Below are 12,611 nucleotides of genomic sequence, written 5' to 3'. Positions count from 1 at the left end.
AACCAGAGGAGTCCTGTGAGACTGTAAGCTATGGAGGATGGAAGCACAGAAGAAGCTTTCAACATGGTTATATCCACAGCTAAAACAATTATCTGCCTTGCTAGATTTGGTGGGCTGATTGTGAGCAACTGTTCTCAAATAAATTGTCATCAGGAAACACTTCAAGAGAAATTGATAAATTAACCAGTAACTAATTGCTGAAGACGTGCAATATTTCCACCAAGGGATTAAAATGCTCAGCCTCTTAAGTGCTAGTGCCAGTGGGTTGGTTTTTTGCTGATCCTGATCCCAATGTCAGCAAAACAGAATATAGGAAATATACCAGTGATCTGCTGGTGCTTCAACAGAGTCCTTCAAAGGTGATCATAGGAACTACAAAACTGTCAGTGCCACTCCTGTGCCAGGAAAACTAGATAAATTGCTGTAAAAAGTAAAATCAATAGACACACAGATGAAGCTGATGCTCTGTAAGAGCATCAAATGGATTCTGTTAAGGGAGGTTATGCCTCACGAATCTACTGGCATCCTCTAAAGACATCAAAAAGCAAATTGATATTATTTTCATGCCTGAATGTGGGATCAGTGTAACCTTAGATTGCAAGATTAAGATTCTTGGGACCCTTACCCCCAAGGCAGCCTGGACTGAACTATTTCTTCTCTTCACCTGGATTCAAGCAGAGCAGGAATTCACATAATATATATAACCTAACCATTTTTATAGTAATCTTCACTCCTATAGAAATAGCAAAGTTGAGAATAATGCACATAGCTCCCACAGTTTAAATCCCACGGGTAACAATATATAGTGTACTGAATTTTTAATAGCACATTATTCAGAGTATCACATAAATGGTTATTACTGATGTAATAAAACCTAAACCAACGCAGCTGGAGAGACCAAGGTTGTAAATACACCATATATTTTTTGTACTGTAATAATATGGGCCAAATCATTTTAAAGTCTGCTGATTTTAGTTGAATTAGACTAACTCTGAATGTGTACCTCTAATTCAGGTCCCTGGTCAATTGCCTTTGCGTAATTTATATCTCAATTTTTGTATAGAAATGGCTGCATGGTACATAAGGGGCATTCTCTGTTTTACAGATTGGTTCTCCTGCTGAGGAAGTCAAAGAAAAAATTCAGGTGAGGAGGATCTGAACACACTGTAATTCAGCATTCTAAGTGTTTTAGTACATAAACCCTCTATTTCTTTAGTTCTTGTATTTTCTGATCACCCCTCTGTCTCTGCTGTAGTCCCTGGTGAAAAAGTGCTCAAGGTGAGAAATATCTGCAATGTGCAGCACAGGTTTAAGCCCTCCTTGGAGGAGGGGCAGGGCACACAAGGGGACCCCTTGAGAAATGGTTGTTTCTTCTCTGTGATCTCAGTGTCCAGATAAAACATTTCTATCCTCATCATGAATATGAGATCAAACCCTCACTACATGTTTGTACTTCAGGCTTTTTGCTCATAATCTTTAAAGCCTGACATATATATGTCTGCTGTTGCTGACACTGATTTCAGGGAGAACTAAACTGGACTTTTCTAAAGCAGAACCCAGGATTTTGCTTTGTTCTTGACTGGCTGGGCGCACCATGAAGGCCTCAGCACATAACTGATGTTACTACACCCATATGTTATATATAGTTATATAAGTGATGATAGTGAATTTCACAGCTTGTTGTATGTGTAACACAGGCCCTGCCTGAGAGTTTCTGAGCCAGTTTAATCTCTCAACAGCCGTGCTGGCACAGAGGGGCACAGATAACATTCCACAGAGAGGGCCCCGTGACAGGGCTGTCAGTGCTGGCACCACATGGAGGTGTCAGGGCAATGCTGGACAGATGCTTACGTGCACCCCTGATATCAGCTGCACTGGGCTGTGCTGGCTTCCTAGCTCTGGGAGGAGCTTAGCTGGTAGGTTATGCTATGGACAAGTCTTTCTCAATGCATCCAGAGAAAGACTGTTTCAGTATAAGAATTTTGCTTTTAAGGCCTAGATCAATTAGTACAATCAATTTAGTACAGACAAATGCTTTGTTGTTTTTTTTTTTTTAATTCCCTGCTCTTTTTTCCTGCATATTCCCTTTTCTCAAATAGCTTTGCTATTAAAAATAAAAGACATCTTGCTAAATATATTAATGCAGCATGAAGAAAACCTCTAGGTATATCTAGTGGGATCTAAATCCTGTGTTTTCTTAACCTGAATGGGATCCATTATCAACACCTCTCATCATTCTACAGGCCACAGGTTCCCTATAGCAGCCCTGAGACTTATTAAGGCTACTTGTAGGTTGTGAAAAGGAGGACATCTGAGCCTACCTAACTGATAAAAGGAAAGCAACATGAAAGCCAAAGATAATGACAAATTTGACTCTACTGACACACAAAAGCAAAGTTATGTGTTTGGCAAATAGATGGAGCTAACTGGGGCGGTTGATTTGTGGTTCTAAAACCTAATTTCCATTGGGAAAATGTCACTGTTTCCTGTACCTGACTCACCAATCTACCACTTTCACCTGTCTCCCACTCTACTTGGCCCTCCAAGGAAGCCACCCAGCCACAATCTGACCCTCTGTTGGAGCAGGATATTCTGTAAGAGTTGCTGCTCCCAGTGCTTTGTCCCCTCTCTCCCACGAGAGCATTTCTTTGTTTTGCCTCTGGGTTCCACTCATCCCTCATCCTTTAGCAGGTGAGTTGTTAGTCTGCCTGGTTTTCATTCTTTTAATTCACTTTCATTCAGAATCATTTGATGGTTTAAATCCTCTGTCTTTCCAGATACAAGTTTTGCTTCTGGGATTCCTTCTATGTATTAAACATCTAGAACAAAGATGGTATCTGTATCTCAGGCCCCTGTATAAGAATATTAGATTATATAGATTGCCAGGCCCAATTCCTTTGAAACTCCACAATCAAGACATTTTAATAAAAAAAAGGTGTTCTGAGGTTCATAGCTGACCCTTCATAGGGTGTACTTGGGAGCAGACCCATCAGCAATTTTTTGTTACTTCTGCATGGTATCTATGTTCATTAAGGTAATGAAGCTATTAATTGAATATGTAAGTTCAAGTAATTAAATGCAAGACTTATTTCTTTAGTTTAAAGGGTAATAATAAAAAATTTAAACTTGCAAACTAGATCACACATTTAGTGATGATGAATGTGAGCTGGAAAGTGCAATATTCCAATATGAATTAGTTAATTGCATCCATTCATTAGGTGATACACATTAGCAGAAGGTCAATCCATTTGAGGCTAGATGTGTTTTACAAATAATAAATTTCAACAGGTAAATTGAAGAGAAATTCAAAACAGAAAGTTTTTTAAAATACATTTAAATTCAGAATAAAATCCCTACATGCAAGACTACATTCCCTATAAGTTCACAGTTACCAACACATGCTCTTTTCAGCACTGCTGAGGTCACTCCAGCCAGTGAGGGACAGGTAAACTGCTGGCTTAAACTAAAATGCTAATTTTTGAAACTGACCCAGTTATAAAGTGAGTCAAACATTGACCTTTTTTAAGCATTTTCTGCTTTATCACTCTCACTGAATTATTTGAAGCTTGCTTAAATCCCTACATTTGCATTTCAGTTTTGGACTAAATTTACCATAAATTTACCAGCAGCTGGTAAATTTACCAGCTGTATCCCTGTTGCCTGAACAAAGTATTCTGCCCTTTAGGCCTCTTCTTTTTGCAAATTTTGTAAATTTAACAAGTTTTAATTTGCCAGCATTTAAGAGTCCTACTGCGTATAAAATGGTCAATATCACAGGTAAGAAAGCTGATCTGTTTGACTCATTTTACTAAAAATTATCCATTTAACTAATTTTTAGTAAAAAAGGGGTTAAATCAAGTTTTCTTCATTAGACATTTGTGAATATTCAGTAATAAAATAGTTGTTCTTTAAATCAGCATTTTTTTCTGGTGTTAAAGGTAATGTAGAAATAAGGAAAGTAAAAGGAGATTTTATTTTGTTTATTTATAACTTAAGATATATCCAGACTCAATTATTATTAAGATTTGTAACATTAAAACAACTGATTCACTGAGAAACATGAAAAAATTCTGAAATAATATTTTAGAGGATCCTCACAGTATTGTGGGTGTTGCTTCACAGATCATGTTGCTTAGGTAGGTGTATAACAATGCCTTTTTAGTTTCTATGTATAATATAGCTTTGTCTGGAGCAAGGACTGCTCTCTTCCTGCACACAGCTCAAGGGCCATAATTCTTAAGGAGATTTCTACCAGTGAGCCTTTTGCAATGGTCAGGCATAGAGACATTTAGAGAATTGATTCAATTAACCTAGAGGAAAAAAGTGCTATAATGTGTGATTTATGTTTGCAGATAAATTAAAATACAAGTATCTCCTGAAGAGCATTTGCTGCCCTCATGGTTGGTAATGAAAATAGCAGGCAATTAAAATAGAACACCTGAGGTTGAAGCTTTAATGTATATATCAGAAAATGAAGTTCAGATTTCCTAAGTGGAAGTCTGAGCTGAAAAATAACTTAGGGGAAGTTTTTATTCGATCTCTACTTTTCTTCCAAAAGTAATTTATAAAGCACACAAGAAATAGGAAGAGACATTTACTGAAGCAGGAGGCAGAGGGTACAGAGGAGTGGGATCTCTCAATCAATACTGAATTTGTATGAGGAACCAGGAATATCCTTGCTAAATGGTAGTGGAACAGCTGAGAGAAAAAGTTATATATAAAAGAACTTATGGGTCATATTGAAATAATTTTGGGGTAGATTTTGCAGTTGAAAGGAATCATTGGAAGTGTCTGATAGAGTGATGTGACTCAGTTCCTTCCTGTGTGTGACAGTGCTTTCTGGAGCTCACGCAGGAGCATAAGAAATGTTCACAGATTAGAAGTAGCGAGAACGAAGAGCTCTTGCTTGGAGGTTTGTTGGAGTTGCTGCATCCATTGCCCATTTCAGTGGTGTATCCATATGTGCTTTGGCACAGGTGATCTGCCCAAAAGATGTTTTGAGATACAAAGAGATTCACCTTATCCTCTATTTTTATGAATTCCTTTAGACAACAGGTACACAGTAGCATAGAGCAGCAAAATACCGGTACTCTGAGAAATCCAGAAATACCTTAATTACATCTGTATTGTCTTCAGCATTGCAACTTTGTCTTTTGCACCCTGTCTCGCTAGTGCAGGTCCTGCTCCCATCAGATGGGGTTTGTATAAACCAGGACTATATCCTTATGTATAAATAACACCAGTGCTGGAGGTGGGTAGAGAAATTGAGGCTTCTAAATGTAACAAAGGTATATCTTCCAATTATACATTCAGATTGCTTCAAATATAAAAAACAAAACTCTCCAGGAATGAGTTTGATGTTGGCTGTATACTAGCCTAAATCCTAACACTGAAGCAAGAAACAATCACTTGGTTCTTCTTCATTTTATTAACAACCATTTCATCACAAAGTGTGAAGACTTTGTCATTGCAATCTGAAACAGAACATATTTGTTTCCTGATTTGCTGTTTAAGTAAAAATATAATTAAAATGCATTCATGTGAGAGAAAATAGCCAGTCTAACTTAAATGACAGTTGATTAAGTTTTGCAAATTTGCAAAAAAAAAAAGCCCAAAAAACCAAAACAAAACAAAAAACAAACCAGAAACTACAGCACTGCAGTAAGTGGTCTGCTGTTGTATGGGGGTGTTTAGGGACCATTGGACTGAACCCTGAGTATTGTTTCTGTTTATTTTCTTTTTTTGGATTGACTTTTTCTTTAACAAATTAATTAATTTCCTTCCGTATTCATTGTTTTTACTGAGTTATTATCCTAATGTCCAAGGCAATCCCTTCCACAGTAAATTATACATTAAACATTCACTTGCATGATTTGAAGCCACGACTCGATCTGCTGTCATAAAGTAGCCAGTGTGGTGCTGGAGCCTGGAAGCAGCTCCCCAGGCTGGGTCCATCATTGTCCCCAGAATCTCTTCATTCCTCACTCTGCTTGGCAGAGCTGCTCTAGTCCTTGGTGAGAGCCCACCTTGGCCTGGGCACCAAGGGCTGAGGCATCGGTGGCTTCCCAGGTGATGGAAGAGGAACTCCAGTGAGTCCCTTGCTGTCCAGAAGAGCAACAGGCCATGTGTGCCACGTCTTCTGGGGAACCCTCCGAGGGTGGCTGCATGCCAGGAGCCTGTGGAATGGCAAATGCAGTCCCAATCTCCATCTGGGAATGCCAACAAGCCCTTGGTCTAAAGGTCTCCAAGGGCTTTTGCAAACGGAATTGCTTTTAGATGTAAGAGGAATGTGGTTTGTACAGCAAGAAGTTGATGAAGGTCTTAAGCAGTTCCAGATTATGTGGGTTTGAGCTGCATCTCCACACACACATCCCTTCTCACCAAAATCTCCTGAATTTTATTGATCTAATAATGAAACTGTCATACAGTTTCCTCATTCCTGAAACTTGTTTAAATGCATTCTTTTTTCGAAGGAGCACATCCTCTCTCTGATTTATTTTAAAATGGCTTTTAGAAGGTGTCATCCTTGTGATGAAGTGTTAGGTCTGTGTTGCCAGTGTGCCATTAAAAATTGAATTTCTGACGTTTAAATGTCTCACTCATCCCAAGTGTCACAGTTTGACAGCTCTGCATGTCACATTACAGCAGAATATTATGAATCCATTTCCTCTGTCAGGTCAAAAAAAAAAAAAAAAAAAAAGACTGAAAATGAGAGAATGCAAAATCTGCAGTCTTCTTCATTAGTGAGACGGAAATTCACAGAAACAGGCATGTTAACCCCGAAATGACTTAATTGGTACTCTGTGCCTTGTGCTGCCTGTCTGTGCCCAAGCAATCTTTGTACCATGCTCCTGTACAAACACTAAGAGGATTCTGGGACAATCCTTTCAATTGTCTGTGAACATGTCAAACATGGAGTGAGGAACATAAGGGGCATCAACAAACAAATACTATAACAAAATCAAAACATGGCCAGATCTCATTGTTTATTCTCGACTATGTCAATGAAAAGGTCATGTGATGTATTTCTTGTTGCTTTGTTTTGCCAACTTTAGACAGCGGTAACTTTGGTGTCCTTTCTTTGTTCATCTATCTGGTATGTGGTAACTTCAAAACATGACATCTGATCGGGCTCAAAACATTGGGAGTGTTTGCATCGGTAAGCAGAACTTCACTGATTTTGCCTAAAGTAATGAAAACGGCCTGGGCTTTCTATGTTTTCTGCCTAGGTTTGAGCAGGGAGAGTGTAGGGCTTTGACAATAAATTTCTGATGCCTGTCAGCCCGTGGATCTGGCTCCGTGCGGCCGCTGCCTTCCCAGTAACCTGCCGTGCGGCATTGCCCGGCCTCTTCTCTTGCACGACGTGGCCTCCCACTAAGAGAGCCCCCCCAAAAATAATAGCCGGCATCAGGTGGCTGTTGATTGAACAACTTATCCTGCCCTTTAAGCCGCTTCCTTTTGCAGAGAACTTTGAGGGAAAGCGCGGCTGCGGCGGGGCCGCCCGGGCCGTGAGGCGCCGCTCGGGCCGTGAGGCGCCGCTGGCCGCGCGCTCTGAGGCGGCGGCGCGGCCGGCAGGGGGCAGCAGGCGGCCGGCGATGGCGCTGTGGCGGGGCAGGTGGGGCCCGCGCGGGGCCGCTCGGCACCGGGGCTCTGCGGGCCAGCAGCGCCGAGGGCCGGGGCGCGGTCGCTCCGGCGGCACCGCCGCCAAAGGAAGAGAGGGGCGGCCCGGGGAGCAGCGGCCGCGCTGCGGGCGCGGCTGGCGAGGACGCTCGGGGAGCGCCCGGGGGCGGGAGCGGGACAGGGCGGGCGCGCGGCCGCCAGGTGAGGCGCGGAGCCCCCGGCCGGCAGGGCGGGCAGCCCGGGACAGCGGCGGGCGGCGGTGGCGGGACGGGGAGCGGGCACTGACACGCTGCCGCTCAGGCTGCGCCCTGTCCGTGTCCTATCCGCGCCTCGGTCCGGTTCCCGCGAGGGGCCGCCCGCCCTGTCCCGTCGCGGCCGCGCTGCGAGGCGGCGCCGCCGGCGGGGCACCGTGCCCCGGTCACCCCGGCCCGACAGAGCTTCCCCAGTGCAGCCCGGTCTCTCCCCTTACGCCGCTACCCCAGCCGCGGCCACAGGCTGTGTCGAGCTGGGGCTGCCCGGGCTCCCCGCGGGATGCCCCGGGCGGGGCCGGAGCCGGGACTGGCCTCTCCCGGCCGCGGCGCCTCCCCGCCCGGAGAGCCGAGGGGGAGCACGATGGTCCCGGTGAGCCCGCTCCCCGCGGCCGTTCCCCGGTGCCGCTCCTCGGGCGGCGGGCAGCGAGCCGCCCCCGGGAGCTCCGTGCTCCCACGGGGTGCCGGGAATCCCCGGGACGGGACGGGACGGGCGCGGGGCCGGGGGGCCCGGGGAGGCTGCGCCTCAGTGAGCGGGGCTGTGCCGCTCTCGCCCTAGGTAGGATGGACCTGCCCCCCTGCCTCTGCCCCCATGTCCAATAAGAAGAGACCCGGCTTGACACCTGCCTATATACAGAGGAGGAGAGCAACATCTTCAGCGCTGGGCTTTGGAGGGGGGGGACCAACCCAAAACACAACACAGCATCAGGGCAGAGCGGGGGGTTCGGTGGTATTATAAACCACCCCCCCCTCCCAAGACTATGACTTCCAGTAAAATTGAGATGCCAGGGGAGGTGAAGGCAGATCCTGCAGCTCTGATGGCATCTCTGCATCTGCTCCCTTCTCCCACTCTCAACCTTGAAATCAAATACACCAAGGTAAGTTGTGTTCGTTTGTTCTGGCAGAGAAATTCATGGTTTTCTCTCCAAAGGAGGGATTTTGCTTAAATTCAGTTTCATTATGCCCTACCCAACATGAGTGTAGAGATAAAAAAAACCAAAAAACCAAAAACAACTGCTAAAAGACTGCCTTGAATCTGCAATAAAAGTAAAGGATTTTTGTAATCGTCTGAAAAACCACAGGATAATAGAAAGCAAATTGGATCTGCTGGGACTGGCTTTGCCACTTCTCTTTAAATGTACTGTTTTCTACAGAGCTGTTGGGGTTTATTTTCAGTGCAAAATCAGTAGTTCTCGGGTATCTTTTGGTTGCTTTTGATGTACTTCAGAGGACATTACTATACATACCTGTGTATCTCAATCAGAAAATAAAAACGTTTTCTTACTTGAATTACACTGAGTGCCCAAGGGACTCTTTTACATTTCCTGGAGGACTCTTAATACTGCCAGGTTGTTACAGCACTGGAACAGGTCTCTACAAACTTCCGTGATTCCTGAATACACCCTTGAATAATATTGCGAGAGGGCATGTTTTTCCTACAAACCTTTAAAAGCGATTTTCATAAAGAGAGGGTTAAGAACAAACCCACTGGGTCAATGTAGAAAAATCTGCTGGGTTTCTGTGGTGTCTTGTGAGACTAAATTGATTCTGTTGATTAAAATGGGCTTTAAGAACAGTCATTTGTTTGTAAATGCATTTTGCATTTTAAAATTCGTTTATATATTTTTAATCTTTGAATCTTCAGTACCTTTAAAGAATGTTTTCATTTCTGTTGGAGAGGTTTCAGATCTACTGTATAAACAGATTACAATGTGTCAGACTTTGCTTTAATTACCAAGTAACTTAATAAGAAAATAAGCACATCAGCACTGGAAAAAGGTGATAACATTTTTATCTACTGGAAATACAACTTCAGGAGCTTTAATGCTGATAGGAGACTGATTTTGGCTGATGTAGCGTAATTTTTTTCCTCCATATCATCACTTTAAAGCTTTTCATCTTTTTTTTTTTTAGTGGGTGCCAAAACTAATTTGTCTTCTAATTTGTTACAGTAATTCCTTTTTCTAGAAGAATGTTTCAGAGAAAAGTCAACGACTTTAAATTTCATTACATTTTAATACAAACTGGAGTATGCAAATCTAAAAATGCGTCTGGTTTCTTGCTCATAATTTATTTTTAAATAGTTAAATAAGTGAGGAATTCAGTTATTGGATGCTGTGTAGTGCTACACCTCGGGAGTAATCATACTGTGCAGAGTATTTGGCATGAATTTTGTTCATTGCTGGTTTCAGTGTAAACTATTCTCCAGGAGGGTTTGGTGGAAATACTTGAGAGTAGTATCACAGCCAGTTTGCATCATAAATGTACTTGCATTTCTCTGTTCTAAAACTGGAGAATTGTTTCTAGAAATCTTTGAAAAATACAGCAGTCATCAGCAATCATAGCGTTCTTTCTGTGAGAATATACAGTGACCTTTAATAGATTAATACATAGTGCCATCATCTCAGATCTACAGTGTTACACATTTTATACTAATGGAACAATTAAAAGAAAGTTATTTCCTTTCAATATTAAGCCAAAAACAATGGCAATGTGTTTCTTCTAAGCTTGGGTTTGAGATATCAGGTAACTCCTGGTTGCTTTTCAGAAAATTTTGGTTTAGGACAGGTATCAAATGTTTCACTTGGCATATCCTCTGTCTCTGTTTTTCTGTCTGTCTCGCTCTTTCCTCCTTTTTCTCTTTCTCTGCAGGAAATTCAAGTGATTTATAGATAATTGGAGTCTTCAGCTTGGAGTTTTGTCTTGGGCAGGACTTTTATCCAGGATCCACTTTCCCACCTATTACAAAGAAAAACAATCAAAAATGAAATAATGGATTGTAACTTGATTCTTTCTTTTGGGGTAGTGGTCACTTCATGTCCTAAATGACAAACAACTTCCATAAACAATAAATAACATTAGACTAAAGCACTTTGGCAAGGAAAAAAAGAAAACAACAACCCCAGACCTTGTAAAATCAGACATCTGTGAGCATTCCTAACAATCTCTCTCCTGCTTGTTAGCTGGGAATTTTAAATACACAACCAGGACACAGAATTCTTGAACTCTTTATTACAGGTGTCTATAAATGTAGAAACTTAACCATTTGGGAGTTAATTCTTTATGAAGAATAGAAGTATCTATGAACACTTAAACTTAGTGAGAAAAATTTAAATATATTTTGCCAATCAAATTCTATTTCTGTAATTCTAAAGTTGGTAAACAGACCAGCTCCTTAGGGTATAACATGTTAAAATTCCAGGATTACTTAAGTGAGTTTTGTTAAAGATTTGTAATATGTACTGGGAAAAAGAAAATTATTCATTAATCTTTTAATAACTGCAGTACCCTTGAGGTTGCTATGAAAGGTCCTTCCAACTACATAGATGAAACAAATATCACCTGTGTAATTCTCATTTATTTGATTATTTAGCAGAATTATTGAAACTTGTGAAATATTACTCTGGTAAGTTAATTGAAATAAGCAGAAAACTGTATGTGAAGTCCTTCTGACCTGTACACCTGACAGAGCACTCAGAGGCAATGCAGGTTTGGATAGGTCAGAAAAAGTATGATTTAGTGATGAAAATTACCCGATGCCATCGTTTTATGTAAGATGTGCAGCAGTAGCTATTGGGACTTCAGTACTGGAAGTCAGCCTTTGCTGCTTTAAAAAAACAGTCATTAGAAATATTTTTCCCAGTTTTTTAATACCTTGGCACGGTCTGTGAAAAATAAAGTGTTGCCGATGTGTGTAATAAGAACTGGTGAGCAGGATGTGAACCAGACATGCAGGTGAGTGTTCAAGCACACAGGGTTAAGTTTTGTGTGGCTGGCAAGTACTTGAACTGCTATAGTCAGGATTATCTCTCTTTTCACTGTGCAGACTCCTTAACTCTTTACTTTTTAACATTAGCATTTGGGGAGGGTTTGCATCTACAGAAAAGGGCATCTTGGCATGGAATTAGGTTGTTCCACAGCCCTGCGGCACAGTGAGCCCTCCTCAGGCTTGTCAGGAGCGTGCTGTGCTCCATATGTAAGGGGGCACGTAGGTAGGAAGGGGATCCAGCTCTCCCCCTGGGAATAAGTCACGCTTCTACAAAAGTCAACTTTGTGTCAGAAACTCTCCCAGAATGGGCTGTTCCAGAAATATCAGATGTGTGAGAGAAGCAGTAGCATGATGTCCGCTAAGGACATGTCATTAGCATGTTTAGTATAGGGAGCACAGCCCAGAGAACCTGACAGCTTCTGAGGGTGGTCAGAGGGTTTGCACTGCTACACTGATGCCTCTCCTAAGCTTTTATGAAACTCCATTTTTCCTCCCAAGTCTGTCTCCCAAGTATCTGTCAGTAAGTATGGAATCATCCCTGTGGATTGAGCCCTTTGCAGCATTTCCCTCCTGCTGTCTCCATTTGAGGAGCTAAAGGTGTTTCTGCAGGATGTGTCTGTCCTTCCTTTGTTGTGGCATAATCACATCTGCTTTAGGAAATATTTTCTTCGTGGTCATGTTGTCTCTTTTAAGGACAGCCTGGGGCTGAGGGCTCCATGGCTCTGTCCTGTCACAGCTGTGTCACTACATCAGGTAGCTGAGTGAATAAATGTTCTCAGTTTACATCATGTTGAACACACTAATCCAGATGGATGTTTGAAGTTTTGTTTATTGCTTGCCAATTGATTTAAATCTGAGTAAAAGCTGAACAACTTTAGCATAAGGAAAAGCTGAAGAATTGTGGTTTTGAGAGCTTTTTAGAGAGAGGTGCCCTAAAGGGATGAAGTTACAGCACAGTGGCAGTGAGGAGGTAC

General features: G+C 42.2%; 1 protein-coding gene across 2 annotated transcripts in view; it reads left to right on the top strand.

Moving 5' to 3' along the window:
- ALDH1A2 (aldehyde dehydrogenase 1 family member A2) overlaps nucleotides 1–12,611 on the top strand; it is a 66,608-nt gene that overhangs the window by 5,334 nt on the left and 48,663 nt on the right. Inside the window, exon 3 of one of the 2 annotated variants that reach the window (XM_058846537.1) lies at nucleotides 1,106–1,144. In XM_058846537.1, coding sequence (XP_058702520.1) covers nucleotides 1,106–1,144 — 39 coding nt within the window. Of the gene's footprint in view, nucleotides 1–1,105; nucleotides 1,145–8,228; nucleotides 8,747–12,611 lie in introns of those variants that run through there. The other variant, XM_058846536.1, reaches the window with a different exon arrangement.

The sequence above is a fragment of the Poecile atricapillus genome, chromosome 11 (genome assembly GCF_030490865.1).
Source record: "Poecile atricapillus isolate bPoeAtr1 chromosome 11, bPoeAtr1.hap1, whole genome shotgun sequence".
Lineage (NCBI taxonomy): Eukaryota > Metazoa > Chordata > Aves > Passeriformes > Paridae > Poecile > Poecile atricapillus.
This window is presented reverse-complemented; position numbering and strand designations above follow the sequence as displayed.